The following is a 27,655-nucleotide window of genomic DNA, read 5'->3' as shown; positions in this document are numbered from 1 at the left end:
TGTGTAATCGCTGGCACTGAGTGGGAGCTGCCTGCAGGCTGCTCTTACAATTACTGTGCGGGTTTATTGTGCAGCCAAGGGATGTGAGCAGCACAAGAAGGGTCTGAAGGCTGTGCTGCATATGTGACACAGCAGGACAAGCTTTGCAGAGCCTGCACCCTCTCAGGTTGGTTGTGGTGGGRGTCACCAGCTCCCCAGCTACAGTGGTCAGCTGGTCAGCATCACCGTGCTCAGTTACAAAGGGACACTTGCTTTATGCTTCAGGAAAACACTCCCAAAAACAAACAACATCCACAAAATCATGCATGTTGAACAGTTTAGGTATAAGAGAAACATCTTGTTATATTCGAACAGGCTTTTTTTCCCCCTTTGTCAAAGACGATGAAATGTCAGGGTAAGCTTAGCAGTTTACTGCTGTTGGAAAAGGTGATCCTGCTTCTCCTTGCTTCAGTCCAGTTTGCTGCATATTTGTTTTTTGTATCTTTGGCTAGCAACCTGGATGAGCAAGTTCAGCTTATTAGCCAGGCAGAAAACTATACACTCCATTTCTCCTATCTCTCCTGATTAGTTTTTCAGCAAATTAATAAATTGAACTGGCAGAAGAGAAAACACACATTAATAAAAGAGCTGACATAAGTAGATCATGGGGAAATTTACTGCTGAAACAGGGAAAGCAGAGCAGAGTGTGGGTTTGGGGTTGGGTTTTTTTTGGCAGCATGCTAATAAATCAGCTAACTCCACCTTGCCTGACTGCATTGTAAGCAATCTTCTTATCCACACACCCACCCACCTCCATATTGTGTTACAGATGTGAGACCTAAAGAGGAATAGAAACAAATTTTCTTTATATCAGTGTTGCAGCTTACAATACTAAGAATGTAGCATAAGATGTCTGCTATAGATTTTTTTATAAATACATTTATTTATTTATTTATACTTGCTGTAGTAACAGCATGTTAATATTGTCACTAGGGCTGCCTAGTAACACTTTTTATTCATATTTTAAGCAAGATAATAGCAGAAGTTTTAAAAACAGCTGAACAGGGACTTATTAATACCTTTTCTTCACACTGTAAAKAAACATTGGCAAGATGTTAGCTTTCTAAAAGTATACAATTAGATGCTAAACTCCATTTTTTTTATATAGGAAAGGCTCTTTGCATCACCTATACAAATCCCAATTGTCATTTTTTTCCTTTGCTTTTTCAAAATACTCAGATTTTGAATTTCCTTATCAGTCCCCAGGCTCACTTTACTGAAAAAGATGATTCGGTCAAGAAACAGTTAAGAATTTCTTTGTATAGACAAYTTGGAGTCCCAGAACTTTACTATTGATTTCAGTGAGATGTTTTGTTTGCTAGCTTTACAGGAGTTGCATGCATTTGTCAGCCCTGATTACCAATCCTTTTTTCCCAGGTTAATAATAGGGTTTTACTAAAATGTTGTTCATTTTGTCTGTTATTGTAATATTCCAGAGAAGCTCATAGCAGCACAGAGCAGTTATTAGCAGGCGAGTACAGCAGCTAAATCTATTGACCATTTGTGGTAGAAGGAAGGAAAAATTAAATCTAGTTTTGAGCCAGAGCCTGAATTATTTTTTTTACCTAGCACTGGGAATAAAGGTAACAGTGGAACCCGTACATGTGTTGTTAATTGAGGGGTTATGGAACATACACRTAATATCAGGTGTGCTCTGAATGATACACAGCACCACAGGAGGTAACCAGGCACGACAGCACCACTTACTATTTTAATTTTATGAGGTGACTATCTATCTCATGACACTCCACCCCACACTTGTCAGGATTCACACTGCTGGCTGCCATCTCCAGTCCCTGGCAGCTGTGAGCCATCATGTATTTATGTCTCTTAGCCACTCAGTGATCTGGCATTCAGACGTGGCCAGTCTATGATTTTTCAATACAATGCCTGGCTGTGCTTGATGAATGGGGTTGTGGAGAGGGGAAGAAGCAGCAGCACTGCTGCCAGCATGCATTTCCCTTTGTGAAGGTCCCAAAGTGCTTAGTAGAGGGTGCACAGCTGCAGGTCAGTGTCACAGCACCCACAGCCCAGTGCAATCGCATGTTTCTCACTGCATCACCCCGGTGTCAGATCATCACTCTCAYCGTATATGAAGAGCAGCAGTGGGTCTTGCATATGGGAAAGAAAGAAACATGAGAGGTCCATCTCCCAGGCACAGAAAAGTTTGTTTAATTAAAAGAGTAAGCAGAGGTTCAGAGCTTACCCTGTGCTCAAGATTCCTGAAAAATAGGAGTGTCCTCAGTTACCACTACACTGTCTCTTCATTGCATGCTCTCTCTCTCACTATTACATCACCTATGAAACTTCCTTCCAAGGAAAAAGGTGGGGATGCTCACAGAATGGGTGAACATTTGGGTGGCTCTTGAGCCAGTTTATGGCAGGTGAGACTCTAACTCAAATAATTACAAAAGTTCCTAGCATTTCTGCTAACTTAACAGTTTTGTGCTGGTGTTATTGGACTGAACCAGCAAGAAAAGGTTTTCAGGGAAATACAGTATCTTTTCTTAGGCCAACAGAAACAGCAGCAAAAATAATACCAACATTTGGGGCAAAAAACCCGATTTTCAGCTTTTTACATGAAGGAATTGCAACAGCTCTAACAAGCCACTTCTTMCTCAGTATGAAAATCCTCCACAATCTACTTCATGTGCTTCCTCCAAGTGTGCAATGGCCTCTGTCTTATCATCTTCCTCAGGAAACATGACTGAGGGTTGATTAATGGGGTGTTAAATGTTCTCCCTGAGGATTTACACTGTGTTTTATCATTCAAAACCTGCTGGTCAATTTGCAAACAATAAAAGAGAGGAAATGATATTAAAAGTAGTATTTATGCCTGTATAGCTTTTAGGATATTTTCATGGTAGTTGGCTGCCTTGAAAGATGGCACACATCTTTTTGAAAACATACAGATAAATAAAACCCCGGCTGGGTAAAAGAAATACATAAAGTCCTTGCAATTCTTTATTTCTGTTCTGGGCAACTCTGTGAATAATGTGGTGTGAGATGCCTTTGTAAACCGACTCTTTGAATAAGATCCTATAACATAGCTGCTTCTAGAACTCTCTCCATGAGATTTCCAATAAAGATGTGGTCACAGTGGACCTATTTGTCATGTTCCCCTACCTGTTATGTACTAAATGGTTAATAACCCCTCATAGGTTTCAAGAAGATTGCGCAGATAAAAATTATAAGGATAGACAAAAGTTAGCAAACAAATCTCTTTTACAGCTGCATCTAATTAATGGGAAAATCCAGGAAAGTTAGGAATGTAAATGTAAAGAGACACCAAGGTTTCTCAGTTTCTTTTACAAARATGTTGACTACCTGTGACAGTTACCAGACTAAACTTTCTTTAACTGTCTCAAAAGATGGGAATCTTAAAATGTTCTCAATAAAAATAATACATTGTTCAACTGTTCTTACAGTTAGGAAATTTCTTAGTATCTAGCCTGGAGTTTGCTTGGAGTATGTTTTCCATACTAACCTCAGCCTGAAAAACAACTCATCACTCTTCTTGTAAGGACTACATATTTAATATTTGGCCTTTTTTTCTTAAGCAAAMCAATCTCATCTGATTTCAACATATCCTTATAGGTTATCTTTTCTAAATCACTTCCTTGGATTCTTTTCAATTTGCTTGTGTTTGAGCCTGATGACAAGAGTATCTCCATTATGCTCATTCACATAACCCTCCCAAATGGATTTCAAAGTGATAAGGTTTTTTTGGAATGTCAGCTTGTGCAACTCCTACACCTTTTTCACTGTTTGCTATATGTGTATTCATTGTCTTTCTTTTGGACATAATTCTCACATTTGTATTTATTGGTGTGGGTTTTTTTCTGTTTGTTTTTTTTTTAATTTCCAATTATTTCACCTGTTCAGAAAGAGCACTCATAATTGCAGTTTGGTCCTACGTACTTTAATATCTTTCAATTTCATAATATTCATATATTTTTGAAGTGTCTTCTCTATACCTGATAGCCATTAATGAATGTGGGAAGGCACCAGACCAAAGCTGGATTCAGCTGACATATTCTCCTTACTCACAAGCAGTCACTCATGTCTCTGTAACATCTTTATAATAAATCCCCACCTGATAATAGATAAATCACATTTCTTTAGTTTGGACATGAGGACATCCCATATGGCTATAAAAAAAATGCTAAAGTATGATACACTATACCAATTGTCTCTTCCCATACTCTGGACTAAYTACTTGTGTGACAAGACAACCACATTGTTGTTACATGATTTGTTGCAGAAACATCCAGAGCAACTGCTTCCTATCATGGTGTTATCTTACAGATGCTCTTAAATTTATTGTTTAGTAATGAATTAAACAAAGTACCTCTCTTAATACCAGAGTTTTGCTGATTTATGTTTTCTCAACTATAGCTTTAGTATTTTTTCCAGTCTCCTTGTAGCACAATTGGACTTCCTGAACTTTTGAAGATAATCACTAAAACATGTGAGTGAACTCGATAGTGCTTTAGGAATTTCATGAGATCTAGACATAAATGCCCTGTTAAATTCCCTGTCAAATTTGCTTTTCTGGTCAGTATTCCTACATCCATTTTTGCTACTAGCTGCAAATCTCCTTTTAGGAAGGCCAAAGCAAAAAAATATATACAAGTGCAGTAATTTCCAATCTGCACAGTTGTAACAAGACATCTTGTTACTCTGCTTCTCCAAAAAGGACATYAAAAATCTTCTCTATTTATAAAGAAAAAGCAAGGAATGGCATGTTTTCATTTCCATGGAAACCATCCAGAACCTGCTTTGATTGATCAAGTAAAAATTTAGAAATCTTCAAGTATAAACTTAGAAACCACAAGCAAGCACTTCATTTCCCAGAATCTCCCCAACCAGAAAATGAACAAACTCCATTGCCTTTRAATGTATGGCTCTTGCTTGGTCTGAAAAATGAATGAAGACTTCTGAAGAAAAAAAAAATTAATGAACTGTTGTGTCCTTGAAGTAATGTGAACTTGTTATTGATTTATTTAACACAACAAGTGGACAACTGGCATATCAGCAGAGAGAGASAGTCTGACAGACATGACATATTGCCAAACACTGCTTCAGTGTAAAAAGCATTAATTTGATATTTTTTAAGTTGTAGTTACATTTATTTTGAAAGAAAATTTTATTTTATAGGTCACTCATTGGGATTGTATTTTCATAAAAGGGATAAAGGCAAACTTAATGGAAATTATAACACATTAAAAAAAATGTTAAGTCCACTTTCAACGGGATTTTGCAAGCATGCGAGTTTTGACTTAAGAAAATATCTAGAGCCAAATCTTTCATTTCTTAGCCTCCAAAACTTTCATTGGCAGCTGTAAAAAGTCTGGACTGAGAAATAAAACATGGTTAGATGCTTTGTTTGATCCTAAAGGATCAAATGTTTGAATTTGGGTTTGGATTCTATTTTCTTCCTCTAACATAAAAGGAAATCTACTTAATGGAAATATATAGAAGTAATTCAGCGCCCAAGAATATCTCTAAATTCACATAACTGCTAAGTGAAGGCTGGACAAATGATTAAAAGTGCTTGACTCCTACTACAATGCCAAATGCTGACTTCAGACTCTTTTACAAGATGTATTATTATTAAACATTGTATGACCTTTTTCCAAATTGGAAAACTACTATAAAATTAAAAGTAAAGGATCTAAAGACATATCTGATATRTTCAAGGAAAATAGCCAGATTAGAAAGCACCACATGGGCAAAGTAGTTAAAAATATCAAATGCCTCTTTTCTTTCTTCATTAACTACTCTCACAAGCAGCAACATCCCTGCCAGGTATTTAGGCACATGCTTCCCCTTGAGCACTGATTTGGTGATTTAAGGCCCAAGGGTTTAAACCATGAAAAAGAAACTAGGACATAATTAAGTGCTATTTAATTACACAAGATATCCACACTTATGTTATATTCTATCACATAAATTGTACCCCTTGTATCTTCAGCAATGCCGTTCTCATTTGATTCTATATTCATGTTCTTATCAAATACCTTTTACTTTAAGAAGCTCACTTCTGTTTACCATTACAATAGGTACATATTTTGCAATAGCTTACTATTTTCTAAACTGGATAAACTCACGGTGTGAGGAAATCTTTGCTTCCAGCTTTTGCAAAATGTAAACATTAGCAAAACACTTTACATTAGTTTCTGACATGTTCTGGTCAACAGAGAAAACAAAAATAAAGCTTTTTTTTCTAACTATTCTAAAACATGAGCATAATTTTCATGAACAAGCAGAACTTTAAGAATTTAAGAATATCTGAGACAATCCTTATATTTAAAGCGAAGTTAACATTTGCAAAATTCTGATTGGCATAGTTTGTTGAAACATGGGCACATTCAGCACCTTGTAGCAAATATTTGTGATAAATCTTCATAAAATTATGCACATTGTTCTATAAAAAAATCTTTGACTGCAGAAAAAGTATTAGCATTGTAAATATATGCTGAAGTATACATAAGATTCTATCAATAAATCACTTTAAAAAMGATAATTATACTAATTTGTCTTTCCTAAAGCATCTATAATTAAATCAAACAGAAATTGGTTCAAATACAAATACGTATAACACTACATTACTTCTGCTTTTTTGACCTAAGTTCATATTCCCACTGTTTGGAATTCCTTATTTTCTAAAAAAACAAAAAAGAAAACCACAGTGAACACATTCTTTGGAAAATACTTTTTTATTATAAAATGTACAGTATATTGACCTTAATATTATAAAACACTGTAATGTATCAGAGTCTTGTAAAGACCAATAATTTATAAAATGAGACCAAATTCGTTGTAACTCTTTCTAGTCTCATAGTCAGATTAAAAAATATATATAAAATATATAATGAATTATTTGACCATAGCGTCCTTAGTAGCTGGCAAATGTTTGTTCATATGTTAAGGTAGCTAAACTCTGCATGTGTTTTTATTAAAATAGATCACTCTTATTTGCTAAGTTAGTCTTTGATTTTGGAGAGCTGATAGAAGCATGAACAGAAAGGTTAGTAATCATATTCTATAAGGCTAGATTATGTAAAGGTGCTGCAGAGTATAAGGAAAATTATGTTTTACTAAAGTACTTCTATCACTGCAGCTCACTTATTAACAGTTAATACTTCTTTGGTAGTTTTAAGGTGCTTGTTAGAACAAGAAATAGCTTTAGACTATTGACAAGAATAGAGTACTTTAGGTCTCAGATGCTATTGGATAGCATGAAAAACCACATTACACTGTCTTAACAATTTGAAGACCTTCTCMAATGTGTTAGTCTTCTCAGTTCTTGTACATCTAATGCCTCCTTTTATTGCAGGGACTTACTACCACACTGAGTACAAAAGCAATGCAGATTGATTCCTTTTTACTCTYCCCACAGCCATTGCTGCAAGCAGTACTTTCCTCATTGCACTCGTTTGGCAGTGACTTGAACACTAGCATCCAGCCAAAGGCACTTGTTTTAGTGTTAGAATATGTGTACGTAGGTTGTTTTCGAGTCGCTGCCCAGTATATTTTTAGCAGTGCATTTATAGAAGCCCGCATCCCTTTGACTGGACTGCTGGATGACTAATGACCCCTGAGGATGGAGGAATTTGTTTCCATACAGACGGGACTGAGCTCCTGTTGTCAGATGAGATTTATCTGGAAGTTCCCATGTTATTTCTGCTTTAGGAATCCCAATGGCCATGCAGGTCAGTTTAACTGAGTTTCCAGGTCTGGCATAAATGACAGGTGCTGGCTCACTGGTGATGCGGGGAGGATAGGCGATCACAATGACAGGCACAGTCATTACAGAAGTGCCATAGTCTGTTGACACTTTGCACAGGTAAGTGCCCCTGTCAAACACAGAAGCCTCACGCACCGTCAATGAGCCATTCTCCATCAGGGAAAAGCGACCCACAGCCTGGGGGGCATCCATAACCATCCCATTGGGCAGCGTCCAGGAGATCTGTGCCCGCTGGTTGGTCTGGGTGATGCAATGAAGCTGCAGGGTTTCTCCATTGATGATGCTCACCAGGTTGTTGTACTGGTTGCTAATTTCTGGCCTGAGTCCMACCTTCAGGAAGACTACTCGTTCCACATAACCTCCCGGGTTTCTGGCTGTACAGCGGTAAGTCCCAGCGTCCCCAGAGGAYAGGCTGCTGATGTGTAAGATCCCATCCCTCTTATGGTAAAACCTGTGCAGGCGGTTGCCACTCAGCACTTCAGAGCCATTGGGAAGGATCCAGCTTGTGGTGGGTTTGGGGTTCCCCTGGACCGAGCAGTTCAGATTGATGCTGTGCCCAGCAATGGCAGTGATCCTCTCRCTGACAGGGTCTCTGAAGGAGGGTTTCTCCACGTGGTCTGTGATGAGGAGCTGCACGAGCAGTCTGGCTTCCCCTCCTTCRTTCCGCCCAATGCACACGAGCTGCACGGCGTCTGTCTGCCTCACCCCTCTGATGTCCAAGGTACCATTGCGATGCACYGTGATCCTGTTCCCATAGTAGGGAGCCGGTAAGATTACCCCTTCTGGGAAAGCCCATAAGACACGAGGAGCAGGRATGCCCTCGGCTTTGCAGTCAATAAGTTTCCGGCTGTCTCTGATGGCTGTCTCTCTCACAGATGTTATTGCACTGAGATGACCATTGATTCTGGGAGGCTGAACRTCCACATGGATCCAAACGATCTTCCGATCTTCTCCAGCACTGTTCCGTGCTACACAAGTATAGTTACCACTGTCAGACCTTTGGGCCTTTTGGATGAGGAGGGTGCCGTCCCTGTATATCTGGTATTTGTCAGACAGGGCAGGAATAGGCCTGTTGGTGGGGGAGAGCCAGGTCACTTTGGGAGTGGGTTCTCCTTTGGCTTCACATGCTACCGTGACAACGTCCCCGTAGGGTACATGAACAGTGACATGTGTTTTGTTCCTGATCGTTGCAGGCTCTGCCACCACTTTGACCCGCACTTTCATTTCATCCTTCCCAATCTGGTTCTCAGCATAGCACGTGTAGTCCCCTTCCTCCCTCAGTCCAACATCATTGAAATACAGGGTTCCATTATCAAAGACCACGTATCGCTTCGTGCGGCTGCCGCTGTCGTCTGACTGCATGAAAGTATTGATCATGCTGCCGTCTGGGAGACCCCAGGAGATCTCTGGGTTTGGCAGACCTGTGGCCACACAGTCGACTTTCAGGTCCCCTCCRTACTTGACCTTGTGGTTATTCTCATTCTTATGTTCTATTTTTGCTGGTTTCATCATCACATTTACTTTGAGGACCACGTAGTCATCCCCTATCTTATTGCGGGCCACACACAAATAGTCACCAGCATCTTTGTCTGTAACTGAATGAACAACCAAAGTCCCATTGCTGAATACTTTGATTCTAGTCTCCAAAGTACTGCAAGGAAAGACAAAAGAACCTAACATGAGCTACAAAATCACACTTGGGTTATTAATCACGGAGTGAAATCTGGGTGGGGGGGTGGGGAGGAAATAATGACTCAAGAATGCTAAAAAAGGAGAGGAACATTGCTATTGTTAGATAATTAGGTGGTCAGAAATGTCCAAGACATTTACCACCAAAAAGCAAATGGAAAAAAATAATCCTACTAACTTGTAACCAAACAATTCTGTTGTGTTTAATGACTGTAATGGTGTTTTTTTACCATCAAACATCCACTAAATGCCAAATGATGGTGGTTTTGACTCTTCTGACTACATGTACAGTATTCTGTAACATTCAAATATGATGTAATGATGTAATTCCCACAAGGCTATATGGACCATAATGGAGTCTGGTACCTGCATCTTCAGCTAAAAACAAATAAAAATTAGGGACTGCCTCTGGCATCGGGTGTAACATATGAAACCTTCAGAGCAGTCACAGAGAAGAAAAATGTTGCTAAGCTGTGAAATAAGAAAAAAAAAATTCCAATGTGCTAAAAAAGCTATTATTCCTTTCTACTTCACTATGGAACTCGTATACCGTGGTCAAAACTAACTTTCTCAGTAGCTCCAGTTTTCTTCCTGAAGAAGATGTCCAGCATTTGAAAAACAGACAACATAAAGATCATGAGGAAAATGAAAAAACCCACAGTATTTTGCTGCTATCCCTATAAAATATAAAATGCAATCTAGATTTTGTGGAATCTACAGGCTACCTAAATATATTTTTTTGTCAATATAAAAAAATTATGTCTATGTTCAGCTGTGAAGAATATTGGTCAGAACTATGCATTTTAATTACAGTGCATTTATCATCTGTTTATATTGCTCAAAAGTAAGCTATGAATAATTTATAGCACAGAAATTGTGTTCAGCCAGGTCTTAGGAAAGTTATTGTAGGTTTGTAAAAGTGAGATTTTACTTGATATTGCAAACATTGGAGAATGTCACAGACCTTATTGTGTGGTAACATTTGTTTATACACAAYGTTAAAATGATTGTGCTAAAAAGTTGATTTATTTGCCTTCTATTTACTGTGTGCAATGATTTATCTAAGAGATAAAGTTCAATGATCCCATTTCTTCCAGGGAAAAGCAGRCACCTGTGCAATATTATTCAGACTAAGCACATTGGAACAAGCAGCAGACAAGCTGCATGTCTGAACTTTTGCCACTGGACTTTTTACTACATTTACAGGTATAAGACTGTAAAATAGTGGCAACTTATCCTAAAACCTTGAAACTAACTTTTCAAGAGTAATACAGCATTCAAGAAAAYTATGTTAAGATACGACTTGACTATCTTTTCATAAAATTTCAAATTCCTTCTTAAGAATTGGGTGCCTCATTCAAAAGCTGCAGAAGGCAGGAATGAAATCTGTGAGTGGGCTTTTCTCTAAGATCATTTAAACTGCAATTTAGCTGTGACACCCCAAATAGTAATTTACCTGTGTAGGGAGTCAATCATCCTTTTGGAAGGCAACCTCCACAGTATCCGAGGCCAAGGGTCACCAGAAGCACTACAGTCTAAGTGCAGRATGCCGCCGTATGTGACATCTGTTCTCTGAGGAGAGCTCCCAGTGATCTTAGCATTGGATGCATGCTTTTTCACATGGAGCTGCACTGTTCTCCTGGCAGCTCCCACCATGTTAGCAGCAATGCACTCGTAGCTCCCGCTGTCCTTGGGGGACACRTTACGAATGTAAAGAGTCCCGTTGGGAAAAACAAATAAATTCCCATTGACAAACTGAGAAGGTCGGACCTGTGTGCCATCRAAGACCACCCAGCGGATGTTGGGAGAAGGCGCTGCTTTGGCAGTGCAGTGGATGTTAACACTGCTACCAAGGGGCAAGGAAATGTTCTCTTGCTTGTCCTGCTGGATGATGGGGGGCAAGGCTGCWATGTGCAGCCTCACCGCGATGCTGTCAGCTCCTGCAGCATTGCTTGCTACACATTTGTAAACTCCTCGGTCTGAAAAAGTTGCTTGTTTGATAGACAACGTTCGGTTCTCATGAAGCATTATCCTGCTTTCTGTAGGGGTGACTGTCTGCAGAATCTTCCTGTCTGGGAAAATCCATGAAATTAGTGGGCTGGGAGTCCCGCTAGCTTGACATTCCATTGCWATGGTCTCTCCAAAGTAGACCGTAACATCTCGATAGCGGGAAAGCAAAATTTTGGGCTGGTGAGCTACAACTGTGAGCACAACAATCATTTTATCTATGCCATGCGGGTTCTGAGCTGTGCACAAATACTGTCCACGATCCTGAAGTTGAGCATTTCGGATAAGGAGAGTACCATTTTTCCAGACTTCAAACCTTTGTAACTTGCTGTTGGCTGTCATCAGAGCTCCTGTGAAGGTGAAAGAAAGAATGTCAAAGGGTTTAAAATGTACATTGTTGCAAAGAAAAAGTCCTAAATGAGATACTAGATTTACTCAACATCAGTCACATCAGAGGGACCACATGACATCTTCTGACACTCTCCATAGCTCASATTAGTCTTTGCTTCTAGTGCAGAACTGACCACTAGCTTGCAAACCCAGACAGTGCGGAAATTTTTAAACGTCTTCTGCTTTAGAATTCCTCTTAAATCTTTAGGCAACTTTTCTGTTCMTTTTGCACATAGAGGTGACACAGACATCAATGTTTAAGGCAGTACTSTTAACAAACTCATACTCACAAGTACTGCCATGATAAATCCTAACTGCTGTGAATAAGTAGAGTTGGTTGCTTCACACAGCCAAAAATTACTCTTCAGAAATGAACTCATTAAATAGTAGAGATTTTCTTTTACTACAAGAAATACTGCAAATTTATTATTACTTGTAATGATTATTTGCAATTAATCATTTTATCTACAATGAGCATAAGTGACAGAAAGTATTCATTATTTTTAACTACTCCTGTGATCATGTTCCATTTCTGCACAAYACCCCTACAGATCATGCGGAAGAACACATTTTTCTTCATCTTACCTGTAGAGACTTTTGTCCAAGTAATAAAAGGCTTGGGTTCCCCAACTGCATCACAAGGGATAAAAGCATCCATTTCAGCAAGGATGGATATGCTCTGAGACGCTTTTGTGATAATTCTAGGTCTTTCTCCATGTACCCTGAAATTAGTGGAAGACTGAATTACAGTCGAATTGTGTGGCATAATGCCTCCCACATAAGGCACAGATGGAAATTTTTGATGACGATGATGGACATTTTTAAAAGGATGAACTGTAGTGGTTATCTGTGGTTTTGTGCGCTGAGAGAGAAAGGTTGGAGGAGTGATCTTTAAAATCACTGGTGGTGATGTCGTTGTTGTGGCATGCAGCACTGGAGGTGCTGGAATAGCTGTAGGTTTCTGTGCTGGAATCCCAGTAGGTAAAACCTGAGCAACCTTCTTCTCATTTGTATCTTTTGGGACTAGCTGACCAGGGACCTCTGGTTTAGGATGCATATTTAACTGAGGGAATATCCTTGTTCTGTTGAAAAGGAATGGTATTCTAGAACTGGGATAATAGGGGATCCCTGGACTTGGCAGTCTCCCTGCTGTGCCTCTGTTATCTGGAACATAGTTATTTCCAAAAAATCTTGAATTAATATTGTATCTGTTCTGACCCTGATTACTCAACTTGTTGTCAGTTAATGGATTTGTTTTGTGAAATGGAGAGGCTTGTGTTGGGGTAGTTGTTTCTCTCTGAGAGGCAACASTTTTTCTGTCCTGGGTGGTGTGTGCTGCATATGCTGTTATCTCTGGTTTGTTTGTGTAGTGAAGAGGCTGATGTGTTAGAAAATAGCGAAGTGGGCCCTGTGTTACAGGAAGCTTCACTGTGCCTCTTATTGGAATGAGCTTTGGAGGTACAACAGGCAGTCTTTGGTTTATGCTTGGTATCCAAGCAGGTGGATGGGGAAGGTTTGAATTTAGCAATAAACTGTTGTTTGACTTGCTACCATGCAACTCTTTGAATTGCCTCTCTTTTGACTGTATGCTAATCCTGTTTTGGTTGGAGGAAGGAGTAGGGTGAACATTCTGTCTTGTGCTCATCACCCTTTTGTCACCACCTGCTCCATCTGGTTTTGCTTCTGGGAACCTTTCTTGATTGAAGGCATTACTTTCCTTGGTGGTATAATGAAGAGAAGCATGTGAAGAGCTTGAAATAGAAGGGGGAAGAGTGATGAGTTTCATAAATGGAATAAAAGCAGTGGATGTAATAGGAGGCTTTTCAGTTGTCTGCAAATGATGAAAGACATGTGACATAGATTCCTTTCTATCCAAGGAAGAGGGCTCTGTCCCAGCCTGGGAAGTAACAGATTTCTTTGTCTCTCTAACTGGAAAAGTCTGAGTTTCTGCTGTGCTGAAGGAGGAGGATAAAGTAATTATCTCATGTTGTTGAGGTGGCTCAGTTTTTGTTTCTGTTTCTACAGATACTGCAGGCTTCCATGTCTCCTTTGAAACTGAGAGGTCCTTAAAAACTTCAACTGTGCCAACAGGAATACTTAAATCAGTCATAGTGGGATATACCAGTTGGAATGTTCCAGCAGTTGTTTCATTAAGCACAACGTTTAAGTCAAATAGGATAGATTCTTCTCGAGATTCTGGTTTTGCTGATAGCATTGAGCTGCTCCTATATGTAGAAGTTGTTGTGTTTGATTGTTCTGCCTTATAATCCACAGCTTTAGAATCTTCTGTCACGGCATTCCCTGCAGATACACTGTCTAAGGAGTGATATGCTGGCACTTCACTTTGCTCTGGTTTCAGAGGTACACTTGACTCTTCTGTGGGAAGTGTATCATGTACAGMATATGATGACAAAATTGTGATGGGTGCAGTCACTGGAAGTGCCAAGGTTTCAGGACTAGTAGGGKGTGTCACATGTTTACCTTCAGGTGRAGAAGTAGTAGGCCTAAAAGAGGAAGTTGTGACCACATCTCTGATTTCAGTAATTTTCTCTGTGACACTCAAATTAGGAACTAATGAAGGAGTGGATTCCATGTGGCCCTCTTTTTTAGCCTGCATTTTCACCTTTTTCAAATCAGGACTTTCAAGAGTTGCAGAAGTGGTTTTGGTAACATCTCCAATTTCAGGTGTCCTTGGAATTACAAGCATTGCCTCTGTGGTTAAAACAACACGGGGAAAAGGCTTAGGTCTTTGTCGGATTCTGTTTGGCCTTCTCCTTCTCCCATAAGGCCTTTTTCTACCATGCTGAGTAATACGTGTAGGCATGGTCTTTCTATATGGAGTTGTTGTGGTGGCCACAGTGGTCAATCCACTGATGGAAGAAGCTGTTTTTAACCCCTCTGATGTTTCATGAGCAGCATCAACACTATGCAAAATGAATATGGGAGCTGGTTTTGGAGTAGCCAGGTTTCTATGTCCCTCTGTCTGAAAAATGTCTGCATAACTGCTGGACATGCTTTCTTGAGCCACTGTATTCCCRTGGGGCTCAGGTTCTTCTTTGCTCTGAACCCTGATGGGTGTGACGGCTGGAAAACTTGTACTTAAGTCTGCTGGTTTTGTAGGACTTGTGGGTATTTTTTTGTGCTGGTGTCTCATGTCATTGCTCTTTTCTCTAACAAATGGAGCAGTGGACGAAGAAACAGTAGTAGTGTCTACAGAACCTGTTGGGATGATCTCATCAAATTGAGAAGGTGCTGAAGTTATGGTGTCAACACTCATTGGGTCCACTTCCTTTAACTTCAAGCTTGTCTCCAAGGGGSTCTGAAGATCCACAGTCTGAGACTCAGCAAGCAGAGTAGCATCGAGTGGTAGCTCGGCAAAAGCAGAATTTTCTTCAGATATAGAAGATATAGTTTTATCTGTATTTTCCATGAATGAACTGCTCTGAACATTAGGAAAGCTTGTCACAATTTGTCGGGCTATAGGTTCTTCAGTGAGGACAACTGAATCATCTGTCCTGATATCAAGATGCTGCTCCCCCTGGGGTTGCAGAGTTGCAGAGACAGGAGTCAAATACGGACCTGTTAAAGTGATTTCTGCCGTGTCCATGCTTGCAGGTGTTTCTAATGCCCTGTGGTTGGAGAACGGTTCAGTTTCTGACCTCATTAATTCAGACTGAACTGAAAATGTTTCTGTGCTCTGTGAAACAGTGACTGTGAGTTGCTCATCTTCACCCATGGGTGATGCATCAGCAGAGGAGTCCACCACATCAGCTCCTGTCTCTGAAGGCGGAGGGCTGGCTAACRGATAAGGGGTGGGAGTAGTTTCCTGCACGACTGATGGCAGTGAAGTTGTTACTTCAGAAATGGCTGTAGCAGTTGTTGTTCTAGGAATATTCTTCCCACGGACCTTTGCCAAAATATCAGCCCAATGTTGGGGATTAATCTGTTTGCTCGCCACATTAATTCTCCTTCGAGATTCAAATACTCTCCGGCCTTCTGCAACATTGCTGTCTTGGGTTCTATCAGTACTTTTCCAGATTTTCATTTTCCTTCTGCCCTTCTTCCCCTTTTTAATTTGAGTATCTGGCACCTGGTCACTTTTTTGTTTGAAAGGTATTTCCCAGTCTTTWAGGTGGTTCTTTCTTCGTGGGAACTCCTCCACCCCTCCTGCCCCTGATCCCTCTCCATCATCTATGACACGCCCTCTTGTTTTTGATAAACCTTTTGAACCTGGGCGCTTTTTTAGTTTTACTCGTTTAAATGACCTGTCAGACACCATTTTATTTACTGTGACCCTTACAACAAACTGATCTGATCCCTGCTGATTGACAGCCACACATCTGTAATGGCCACTATCACTGACATGGCTCCTTGGAATAAGCAAAGTACCATTGTRCAGCACATAGCCTTTTGAAGAGTTTGATAAATCATTGAGTACCTGACTGTTTGGAAGAATCCAGCTCAGCTGTGGGTCGGGGATGGCAACTGCATTGCACGGCAAAGCTATTGGATCTCCAACGTTTTTTTCAACTCTGGCTACATATGAATCAGCTACCTGAACAGCTGCAGGCTGCACAAGAAGTCTGTAAGCCATTATGTCCACATCATCTCTCACTTGGGCAATGCAGTGGTACACACCTCCATCACTGTAACTCACTGCTTTGATTACTAGTTGGCCACTACTGAGAATGGAAAACCTACTGTCTTTCTGATTAAAAGGTGCCTGCAGTTTAGTTCCATCTGGAAAAAGCCACTGAATGGAGGGGCTCTCAGAAGCTTTCACACTGCAGCTCARCTGACACTCTGACCCTTCCACCACAGTCTGTGCTGTCCTTGTGCTCTGATTTTGCTCTATCATTACCCAGCTTCTCTGCTGCCTCGTGGTTTTGGTATGAATTGTCTGAGAGAACACAGTAAAAAAGGATAGCACCACTTTTTTCCCRGTACTCTGGCGCCTGTTTAATTGGATATTTATAAGAGGTTGCATCACCCAGGAAGGCTCAGCCATTATTTGAGCTTTGACACCTGTGTAGTAAAGAGCATCATAATCTGAGCCTTGCCTGTACTGATAGCTTATTTTAGGCTCTTTTCTGAGCATGAGTTCCCTCTCTAAYTTGACAGGTACTTCACTGTAGTAAGCTATAAGCTTCCATAGTTTTTCATAATTTTCTCGATTCATTGGACATTCAAAATCCAGTGCAATTGTAGCATTTATATCTATCTCCTGAGTCTGGATTTGATTCCACTGAATTTTGGTAGAACCTGTYGGTTTTTTGATTTCACAGTTCAGGTGGACTATATTGCCATGTTCATCAGTCATATTTAGAGCAATGTTCCACGGAGAGGACTGAAGTTCTTCCAGAGGGAATTCATAACTGTCACCATCTTCCTCATCTTGAGTGCTGCTATTTTGCCTCAGTGAGGACTGAATGACAGGTTTCTGACAGGAAATATCTTTCAAGTTTTGAATATCTTCTTTCTGCAGTTGTTTTGGGCTGCTGCACTTAGCACACAGCTGTCCTCCTTCATAGGCTTTGTCCTTTTTGCATTTTAAAACACCTGCAAGAAAAAAAAGGAAAAAAGAAAATAAGAGGGAAAACAAAAGACAAATAAAATGAAAAACTCTGTTCTAGAGTTTGACAACTTTCAAAAGTAGGAATTAAACTTCATGAGGATTTCATTATGCTACATGACAAGTAAACCAAGACTTTTAGAATGGCATCTCTTTGTTTTACACCTGAATGGGCATCTGATTCTCAACCTGACCATGATTTCTTCTGACTTTAATGAGAGGATTGAATACTTCATCCTTCTGAAACTTAGATTCACTGCCTCTGAMTAAAATGCCTAGAAGCTGAAGCATGCAGGGTAACATTTCCATCAGTAACARACTACTCTATGTCAAAAAGTCTGCATTTGTATGGTGACAATGTAATAACTTGTGGATCTAATGTAAAGAGGAGTGGGGACTTTCACCTTTAAAAAGGAAGCATTTATCTGACAAATGCTGGACTTCCTCATTAAATAATCCAGGAAGCTTTTTATTTTYCTCCAATAAGAAAAGTATTGGCAGTRTTCAAAACATTTTACTGTAGCTACYAAAATGGGCTGACTAATTCTTGCACTTAAATGTGATTTATCAGCAGAAATAAAAAAAAAAGTGCCACTTCTCCCCTGACCTCTGAAACAATTGTAAACCCTGTAATGATACAAAAAAAAGCTATGACAGAGAAGAAGCGCTAAACCAGGAAATTAAAATTATAGCCTTGACTCCTCTCTTCTGTCAATACCAAAAAGACTGCTGTCTGCAAAGTAACAGTCATCTATTTATTTCTTTGTTCAGCTCACTAGAATGTCAAATGTCACCTTATGTATTTAGTTTGGAGACACAGRGCAAATAAAACGTATTACAGTTTTTGTACAAATAAGTATCATCCTGAAGAATAAGGGGTGTTTGAATGAATGAACAATACACCAGTGAGTTATAAGGCAAAATGTCAGGAGAAAGTGAAACGTATGGCAAATGTTCACACCATTTTTTTAACTGAAAATATATGCTTTGCTAGTCTGAGAAATCAATTTTCTTGAAAAACTCTTACAGATGGAATATTTATATATATATCTGCAGTTTATCACTTGCAGATTTAAACAGGATATTTGAAAGATAAGGAAAAACTGGCCCACAATCAACTTGGCAGTGGCCACACTGGTCTGAAGAATTTTAATAACTCTTTTCGGACAGAATTTCCAAAGAAGTTAATGTTATAGTTATATASAGATACAAAATCTGTCATACAGGAAAATGGCATGGCTAAATTCTTCCTCCTTCCAAAAATCACTACTGTTGCAGTGTAAGGAGCTAACTTAACTGGATAAAAATGCTAGCAAGCCAACAAAGGCTTAAACCTTGTGACTCCTTCACTCATTTGAGATATCTTCAGTTACAGTTAAATGCCAATTCCCTTTTAATATTTTAGCAGTAGATCTGGTGTGATGCCAGTCCCTCTGCTGAATTGAGATGCCCAAACTGAAAACYGACACTCAAACCCTGCCTCACTTAGTGTATTCCTGATATAGAGGCATTAAAAACTCTGGTTTTTGCTTCTGCACATGATCAGAAGTGTTCTAGCCTAAGAAGCGTGATACTTTTCTCATCTCTAAACCTGAATGAAGATAGACTAGCTATTCTACGAAAAAAACACATGGTTGAAAATAAACACATTGCAAGTAGTTGAAAATACTTAAAATAGATGTGCTCCATCATAAAAAAAAAGTTGTGGTCAATGAAGAAGCACAAATAGACATGAAGGATGCATACCACRGCCTTAATGTTAATAGAATCAAAGTGAGAGGACTTAAGGAATTTGGTAATACGATTTCCTTCCTTCCTTAGAACAAACAAGTTCAAATCCAATGTTAGCAGTTTCCATGAGAGCATACAGTCAGTATCCTTGTCAGCTGAGGACCATTGCCAGCCCTTAGTCAAAGGTGTACTGCTGTGCAAACAAATGCAGGAAAAGGTTATAACTATCTCCTCTTTCCAATTACAAACTTACACTATCACTTCTGCCACCCCAAATGTAATGGCTATTTTTTTTCTGTTAAACATGTATTTTTATCTAATGAAACAAAACTGCTTCCTTTTTACACTGTTTTTTAAATATACCCATTTATTGAACAGTAACATAGCTTAATACTGCAAACGGACATCATGTTGGTGATAATACTCAGGAAATAACAAAACCATCAATATGCAGAACATGAAAAAAATTCAAATTTATGAGTCCAATAAACACTGGTAGCTTATGCTCCTACCTCCAGAAACTTCATTCCACTCAAGGAGCCACTTTAAACTGCAGTCACAGGCCCATGGATTTCCATGAAGGTAAAGATTTTCCAGCAGTGGCATGCCTTGAAACATCCCTGCAGGCAAGGTCCTAAGACCATTTTCGGACAGGTAGAGATGTCTTACTGTTGACAGTTTGAAATAATCAAGGACCATAAATGTYGAAAAGGTGTTGGGGTGAAGCTGCTGGAGCAAATTTCCTTCTAAGTGGACCAGTCTTAGAGAAGTTAATCCATTAAAAGCATTTGGATGAATAAACTCAATTCTGTTGTGGTCCATGTGCAGTCTCATTAAGCTTGAAAGTCCTTGGAGAGTTTGGCCAGTTATGGCTTTCAATTTATTGTAACTAATTTTGAAAACCTAAAAAAAAAGAAAAAAAAATAGAGATTTTTTTTTAAATCTAAATCCAAACAGAATAGCAAGCAAGCAGACATTTTCCTCCCACATTCAAATCTTTTGTACCACTAAAAAATGATAGGCTAGTCAAAGATGTAGAATAAAACCAGATGTTAGTTGACATTATCAAGTTTGACATAGGCATAGTTAACAGATACCCAATGTATTGTGGGGGAAGATGTATCATAATTATAAAAAAGGCACTATAAAGAACAGTGATTTTTGTTTTCTCTGATTTATGGAAGTTAGATTCTTTGAATTTTAGGAAAACCTAAGTATTACCTGTAGAGACACGAGATCTTTCAAAGCACCGTTAGGTATATTCTGAATGTCATTTCCATGTATCATGAGCAATTCCAATTTTGTAAGTCCTGCAAAGGAGTTTTCATATATAGACTGTATACTGTTAAACCTGGGGAAAAAATGACATGTTCAGTTACATTTTAAACACTGACTGTCACAGACCACAARTGTAAAATTAGCATAACCTAACTTTCAGGAAGAATTGGAGGGACCTTAATRCATTGTCAAAAGGCCAGGAGTTATTGAAAGCTTTTACAAGGCCCAAAAATACTTAGCTCATGTTTACCTTAAGATTTTTTTAACTCACTTTGTGGCAGTTCAGCCATAAATTAGGAGCAAAAGTAATAAATAAACATTTAAGTTCTAATAGTTGTCAGTATATTTTTCCATGCAGCWCAGTTTATGGAATGGTAGTAAGTCAATGGCCTGTGGCCAGACCATGACGCGATGGAGCCTGGCAAACTGGACAGGCTGCAGTGTTGCCAAAGCAGCATCTAACAATAAACAAATAAAGATTTGGAGAATAAACATTAAAAATGGGTATCTCCCAAAAGAGAACAAGAAGTAGTAAGTCACATCCTGCTTCACTTACTGTTACAACATGTAATTGGCTACATTAACTCATTACATAAGATCTAAGAATTGGCCTTCCAATTACATAATTTGAGCCATGAAACTCCTCTTAGAAAAGGAATACTGAAAATCTACTTTTTGAAAATTCATTTTCACTTTGGACAAGCAAATCACGCTTTACCAATCTGGGAGTGTTAAATTTGGTGGCCTGGCTCTGCCTGCATTTCCAATGCATACAGACAATTAAACATACTAWCTAATCTGGGCATGAGGTCATAAAACTAAGCATAGAATTTTAAAGATTTTTCCAATKTCTTAGTATTTTCCAGAAAGCAAGGAAGACAGCGCAAGAAATTAAAATACTTTGACTATGGAAGAAATACTTTTGGATCCTCATCATGTTATCTATCTAAAGATTCCTAATTCGCTAAAAATTTAGACTACTGTATTGAAATTTTTAGTCCTTCTGCAGATCCACTAGGCTTGTATCAGACACTTATTACAGTTCCTCATTTCAAGATCAGTCCTTCTAAAAAATATGAACTTGCATAAATGAAATCTTTTCCTAAATTATTTCCAGTTAGGAAAATAATCCTTATCTCCTAAATGCATAGCACTTATAGCAGAAATGTGATAAAAGCTCTCTTTCAAAGTGAAAGAAGTGCTACACCAAACAGTTAAGACTGTTTCTTCCTGGGAAAAGACACAACTCAGAAAATGTCATTTGCAGTGATGAAATACAATAAGAGGAAATGGCTTTTATGCTACCAGTAAATCAAATAATGTACTTTCCTAAAAAAAAAAAAAAATGTCCAAACACCTTAGTAACTTCAAAGTCTACATCTCATTTTCAAAAGGACTTTAGGGATAGAATTTCTCACAGAGTATCATTGTATGGAGAAGAGCTAACTGCAAATAAATGTGGGTTTCAATATGGGGGAAGAGGGAGGAATTTGGGCCCAAAAATGTCATTGAAACACACAATGCTTTAATATAGCTTTACTGAGCACAAGAGCATTTTGAGACCAAAATTAGGCTTTAGGTGGATAAAATGCTAGTGCATTTTAGCTACGGAGAAGCCAAAAGAACCACCCAAGGGCTACTGCCAGCCCTTGCATGATCAATCACAGTTTACAGGCCTTGAAGCTTTCAGGGTGAGTTCATTGTGGTACTGGAGTAGTCCTGATATCAAGCAGAGGAGGACTGCGACTCTTGCACCTGTGTCACMCAGTGACCCAACTTTTGTGGGTACTTTTGTGATATGAAGCCTACCAACAGTCTCAAAATCTGCCAGATGTGAGYTGGCAATGCCCTGGCAGAGGAAAGTAAGTTGGAGCTTGAACAATCTCTTCCCAAAACATGTTTATATTCTGCTTAGTTCCTTGAAAAAAAATGCAACAAAACCACAATTCCAAAGTCAATGGAACAAATTTCTTTTTACCGTAATCATTTAAGATATGCTACATCTCACTGWTCTCCAAAATGCTACTGGGCTAGATATTAGAATTTTATTCCTACTGTATTCCTACTGTATTTTATATATTTTATTCCTACTGTACTATACCATCAGGTATAAAATTCCATATTTTGTAGAAATCCCACAATAGGTTTAATTCAATATATATTTTTATACACTGTAAAAGWTTAAATGTACCATTTGCCAAAAAAAGAACTCACACTGTGACATAAATATTTATTTGAAGAAATTAGTAACTTTTGTTTGAAACATAAAGGCTGAGCTAATTTTTCCATGCCAGACAAGTACCCATCTCTGCAATTCTGCTTTAAAAGTACACAGAGATCCCGCTCTGCCACACACGTGTAAAGCACGCCAGGCTTCTGTGTTAGGAACATAAACCAGTTTGCTCCAAGCTGCYATACAAACCCGAAGTTGATTCTCTCCACGTGTTTAGCGATGCGTGCGGGCACGGCTGCCAGGGAGCGGAAGGTGCAGTGGACCTCGGTGGGGAGGTAGCAGGCGCAGGGMTGGGGGCAGCCCAGGGCACCCCGCGGCAGCCCCAGGGCCAGCATCAGCACCACGGACAGGGCTCCAGCTGCCGCCCGCTGCCCCATCTTGTCACCTCCCCTTGCTTGGCTCCTCCTGCATTGTTCCGGGGCGGGGAGGAAGAAAAGAGAGAAAAAAATGATTTTTTTTTTTAAAACCTTTATATGCCCTTTATATATTTTAAACCTTTATACACCTGGTGATGAGCTGCATTGTCCAGAAGGTCTGTAGATAATCAAGGCCAACTTCAGTTGGAAAGCCATTTTCTTTCTGCCACGATATTTTCTACTTCAATATTAATTTTTACCYTATTACTCACTTCTTCTAAATACCTACTCTAAAAATGTTATGCTATCTCCGTATGTTAATAAATTTTATAAGCTTATTCCATACACCAAGAGTAGCACTCATSTCGCTGAAAAACTAGAAAGCTTTTAGGGATATATGCAGCCCAAGCAAATTGCCATGACTCCCTCTACAGTCATTGAGAGAAAAGAAAAAATCCATAATTACTTGAAGGTGAATAAWGGCAGTTATCCAGCTGATCAGATARCTAGAAATAGCGCAGYTGAGCTTCMTTAGGTYCCTAATTAGCAAACTCACCTCRCCTAACTGSCTAATTTTTAGATAGGTTACTAACTAGCTAAAATGTGGCTCAATGAATCCCATTCATAATAGATATGGGGAATGATTGAGGCAGAAAGTGAAAGAAAGGACAGGTTGGCCAGAGGTCAAGACTCCGACATCCTTTGCCATGCATTGCTCTGTGACGTTGGATATACTTTTACATTGCAACCTTAACCAAAGAGGTATTATGGCTAATCAGAACTGATAAAACTGGGCAATATGTTTAAAAGTGTATGCACAGATTGCAGAGAAAAAGTTTATAATATTGTCTACCAAGACTCAAGTTCAGATTTTGGAACTGTGTGTTGAAGTCTGGATGGCTAGAACCATGGAGAATCATTTAAAGAAGCACAGTGTGCTAAGAACAGAAAAAAAAACCCCGTAATTGTTGCTGACTCTGAGCACTAGTAATTTCTGAAAATAAAATCATTTATGTAATGTCTTATTACAGATTAAGCACCCTAGCTTTGGACAAAYTAATTTGAAACATTCCTATTCTTATCCCTACCATCAGAAGAATTTGAAAGCTTTTCAGAGGAAAGCCATAGAACAATACRAACTATTAGCAACAGAAATTTAATATTCATGCTTTTGTACAACACTGTACAAATAGCAGAAAGACATTCACTTCTACCAGCTATTATTAGTTCCATTAGTTATTTTCTTTTAGTATAAAAGTCAGATTTTCTGAGACCTGCGAGCAACAAAATGCACATTTTTTTCCTAAGATTGYCATATGCAAACCATTACAGTTCAAAGGAAAGGCTCTTTGAGATGAAGACTTTCCCCAAATATCCGTGGTCAACTTAATGAGACACTTAGCATTCTTTACAAGACAAACAGCTTGTAATTTGCTTAAGAATTTTCAGGTGCTGTTTTCCTTACGTTCTCCTTAATGAAAATTCCTTCCAAAGAGCAGCCTAYCCATTTCAATTACTTTTGTGAGAGGCCCCTTTCAGGACGTGGGGACCCTCTCACTGAGGTGAAGAGGAGGCTGCAGAGACTCGTGAGGGGCTGGGGAGGGCTCGGCCCGAGGGACTTACCGTGCAGTGCCCCGGTGATGCGGAGGGAGCCGGGGCTGAGCCCTCCCGCGCCCCCGCCGAGCGGCTCCTGAGGGATYGGCGGGAGGAACCGGAGCAGCTCCCACCGCCCCGCCCCGCCGCACGGGGGCGCTCTCGGCTGCCTCCCGCCATTGGCTGCTCCCCGCCCCCGCGCCGCGCACCGGCCAATAGGCGGCGGTCCCGCCCCCGGAGGGCGGGGCGTGGGCGGGGCTCTGTGTGGCGGCGCTGCCCTCACGGCTCCTGGCGGGGCGGCGCTCGCCCCTCGGGGAGGTTGGCGGGGGAGGGCGGCCGGTGCTGCGCGGAGCTGCCCCGGCCCGGGCCGTGCGCCAGCCGCGGCTGATGGGGCTGCGGGGGAGCCGTGGTCGCCCTCGCCTCCGTGTTTCTTTCTACCGTACCGGAGGACAGATGCTTCCCATTAGGGAAGAATGTCCCCGCCGGGGCGAGCGACGGGAGCGGACGGGCTGAGGGCGGACACCGACACACGGCGGCACAGCCCGGGCGACTCCCGAGCGCCGGCAGCCGCTCAGCACACTCGCCTCCCCGCTCCCGCGCAGTCCTGCGGGGGAACCCCCAAAACYCAAACCTGCTCGCATCCGACCGCGCTCCGGCAGCGGTGTCGGTGCGCTGCTCCTTACCTGCGGCCGGGCGCGGYGCTCTCAGCAGGCGCTGCCCGCCGCTCCCGATGCTCCGCGGGGCTGCGGGCGGCCGGCGGCGCGGAGCCGGCAGTCACCTGGACCCCGGCCTCCCCTCCGGCACCGGCTCGCCGAGGCTCATCGCTGCCTGCGGTGACGGCCCGCCTCGACGCCGAGTTAGRACTCCTCATCGCCCGTCATCCTGCGGGATCCGTCGCCGCGGCTGGGTCCCCCCGAACAAGCATAAGCGATGCGCGGCAGCCGGGCAGGCAGCGCGGGGTGCTGGTTTTTATTGACTGCAATTGTTCCGAGCGCTCGCCTTCTCCGGGTGCCGCACGACCCCGCCGAAAGTCAGGGCGCCGCAATTCCTCAGCCCCGGCGGGTGCCCAGCGCGTCGCTCCGGGCGCTGTGGAACCTTCGTGGGCCAGCGGGCGGGCGGGCGATGCCAGCGGCTCCCCGCCGCCGGACGGGCTGCCTGGGCGCGCAGCTCCTCCCGCGGCGGCAGCGTCCCGCCGCCCGCCGCCGCATGGGGACGAGGGATACGAGGGATGCGGGTGCCGGGGCGCCGCGCTCCGCCCGCCTCTCCGCGCCGGGCGCTGTGCAGGGGGAGGGCGCGGCGCGGCGGCTCCTCTTGCGGGGTGGGCGGCCCCGCCGGGGAGGGGGCGGCTGCGGGCGGGCCCGCGCCAGGGGCGGAGGGTGGGTAAAGCGGCTCCGGAGCCGGCGGACAGGGGTCGCGGCAGTTGTGGTTTTGCCTGGGCTCGGGACCTGAAGCTCACGGAAAGTTTGTGTTGAAGCGCTCAGATGCGCAGCTGCGCGTCTTGTGCGCTCACACACGCATACATACACGAGTTCAGCACATAGTTCCTAAATTGGACCGACCGGTTCGGGTTTCTTCCCCTAATGATATGGGAAGACATAGAAACCATGCTTAGAAATATGGTTTAGTTGAGGCCTTGGCAGTGCAGGGTTAATGGTTGGACTTGATGATCCTGAGGTCTTTTGCAACTTTAAAGATTCTATAGTTCTTTGATACAGGTGTCCCATCATAATGCAAAGAACCAACCTGACACCAATCCTTATATTTCATACTAGCACAATACTTCTGCAGAGACCTGTATCCTGTCTGTACTGGGAATTTGATCTCCGGAATCATGCTTATAGAGAGACACTCCAATAAATGCATTTGAACAGAAAATCTCAAAACTGAAACAGAGGAAATTACAAAAGCAGAGGAAAAGAAGCAACCAGTAATTAACCATACTGAATGTAGACTCAGTCATTAATTGCCTTTTACCTTTAAAATCCACCAGAGAAGCAAACTTTAGTTTAAAATCATTAAATCATTAACATCCTTCTCAGTTTTCCTCCTATATAAGCAATTTTTTTCAGCTAACAAAAGTAAGCCTGTATCTGATCCAGTGAAAAATTCATCATTCAGAAGGCTGTGAGCTTGCATCTAGTTAGTTCCACCMTGTGGTTTTTGGATATGCACAATTTTCTCTTCTCTAGACAGCCAGCGTGACAATTTTCCCTCATCTGTTGTAAAAAGCCAAATGCAGAAATGAGCATAAATGCATCTTGAGTCATAAGAATGCCTCTCACATTTGGGTGGAGCTCTCGAATTCCATCTCCAAGGTAAGTAAATGTAGTGAATGGCATTATGTTCTAGGCTGTAAAGCTGTGGCAAGTGGATCATCACCAATTTAATTGAAATAATCAGAATCCTAATGAATGAACTATTTTTGACTTTGAGACCTGTGAGACATGATTATCAAAAGGGTTGGTGGGGAAGCCGCTTCAACTCCTAGCAATAAGCTGTTGTAAGAATCTGGACAAGTCATATCTTCCAAACGCATTAATAAAGTCTTACTTTTAGCTTTTAGCTGCAGAACTTCTTTTGTGTCATAATGGGCAGCTTAGCTCCACACAGCCTCTCCCTCACCCAGTTTGATATTGGGAAGGGAATTGGAAAGGGAAAAGTTTGAAAAATCATGGGTTGAGATAAAGTCAGTTTGATAGGTGAAGCACAAGCAAATCAAACCAAGAAATTCATTCACTATTTCCCATGATCAGGCAGGTGTTCTGCCACCTCCAGGAAAGCTGGGCTTCATTGTGCACAAAARTGACTTGTGAAGGTAAATGTTCTAACTCCAAACATTCCCCCTCCTTCCACCTTCCTACCCCAGCTTTGTATGCTAAGCATGACATATGGTGGATATCCCTTGGATCAATTGGCAACAGCAGTCCCAGCTGTGTCCCCTGCCATCTCCTTGTGCATCCCCAGCCTGCTCTCTTGGTGTGATGGTGAGAAGCAGAAAACACCCAAACACCACA

General features: G+C 41.2%; 1 protein-coding gene across 1 annotated transcript; it reads right to left on the bottom strand.

Moving 5' to 3' along the window:
* Positions 1 to 4,895: 4,895 nt before the first annotated feature.
* Positions 4,896 to 25,769, bottom strand: MXRA5 (matrix remodeling associated 5). Its single transcript, XM_057390007.1, has 7 exons — positions 25,325 to 25,769; positions 22,882 to 23,097; positions 20,403 to 20,532; positions 19,694 to 20,084; positions 12,464 to 17,437; positions 10,938 to 11,838; positions 4,896 to 9,443 (listed from the first exon to the last, which is right to left on the bottom strand). The coding sequence occupies exons 1-7, from the start codon at positions 25,510 to 25,512 to the stop codon at positions 7,532 to 7,534; spliced, it is 8,712 nt and encodes a 2,903-aa protein (XP_057245990.1). The 5' UTR covers positions 25,513 to 25,769; the 3' UTR covers positions 4,896 to 7,531.
* Between the last annotated feature and the right edge of the window lie 1,886 nt (positions 25,770 to 27,655).

The sequence above is a fragment of the Malurus melanocephalus genome, unplaced genomic scaffold (genome assembly GCF_030028575.1).
Source record: "Malurus melanocephalus ecotype Western Australia unplaced genomic scaffold, MMel_1.1 scaffold_1, whole genome shotgun sequence".
In the NCBI taxonomy this organism is placed as follows: domain Eukaryota; kingdom Metazoa; phylum Chordata; class Aves; order Passeriformes; family Maluridae; genus Malurus; species Malurus melanocephalus.
The sequence above is the reverse complement of the archived record's forward strand: the minus strand, read 5'-3'. Positions and strand labels throughout refer to the sequence as shown.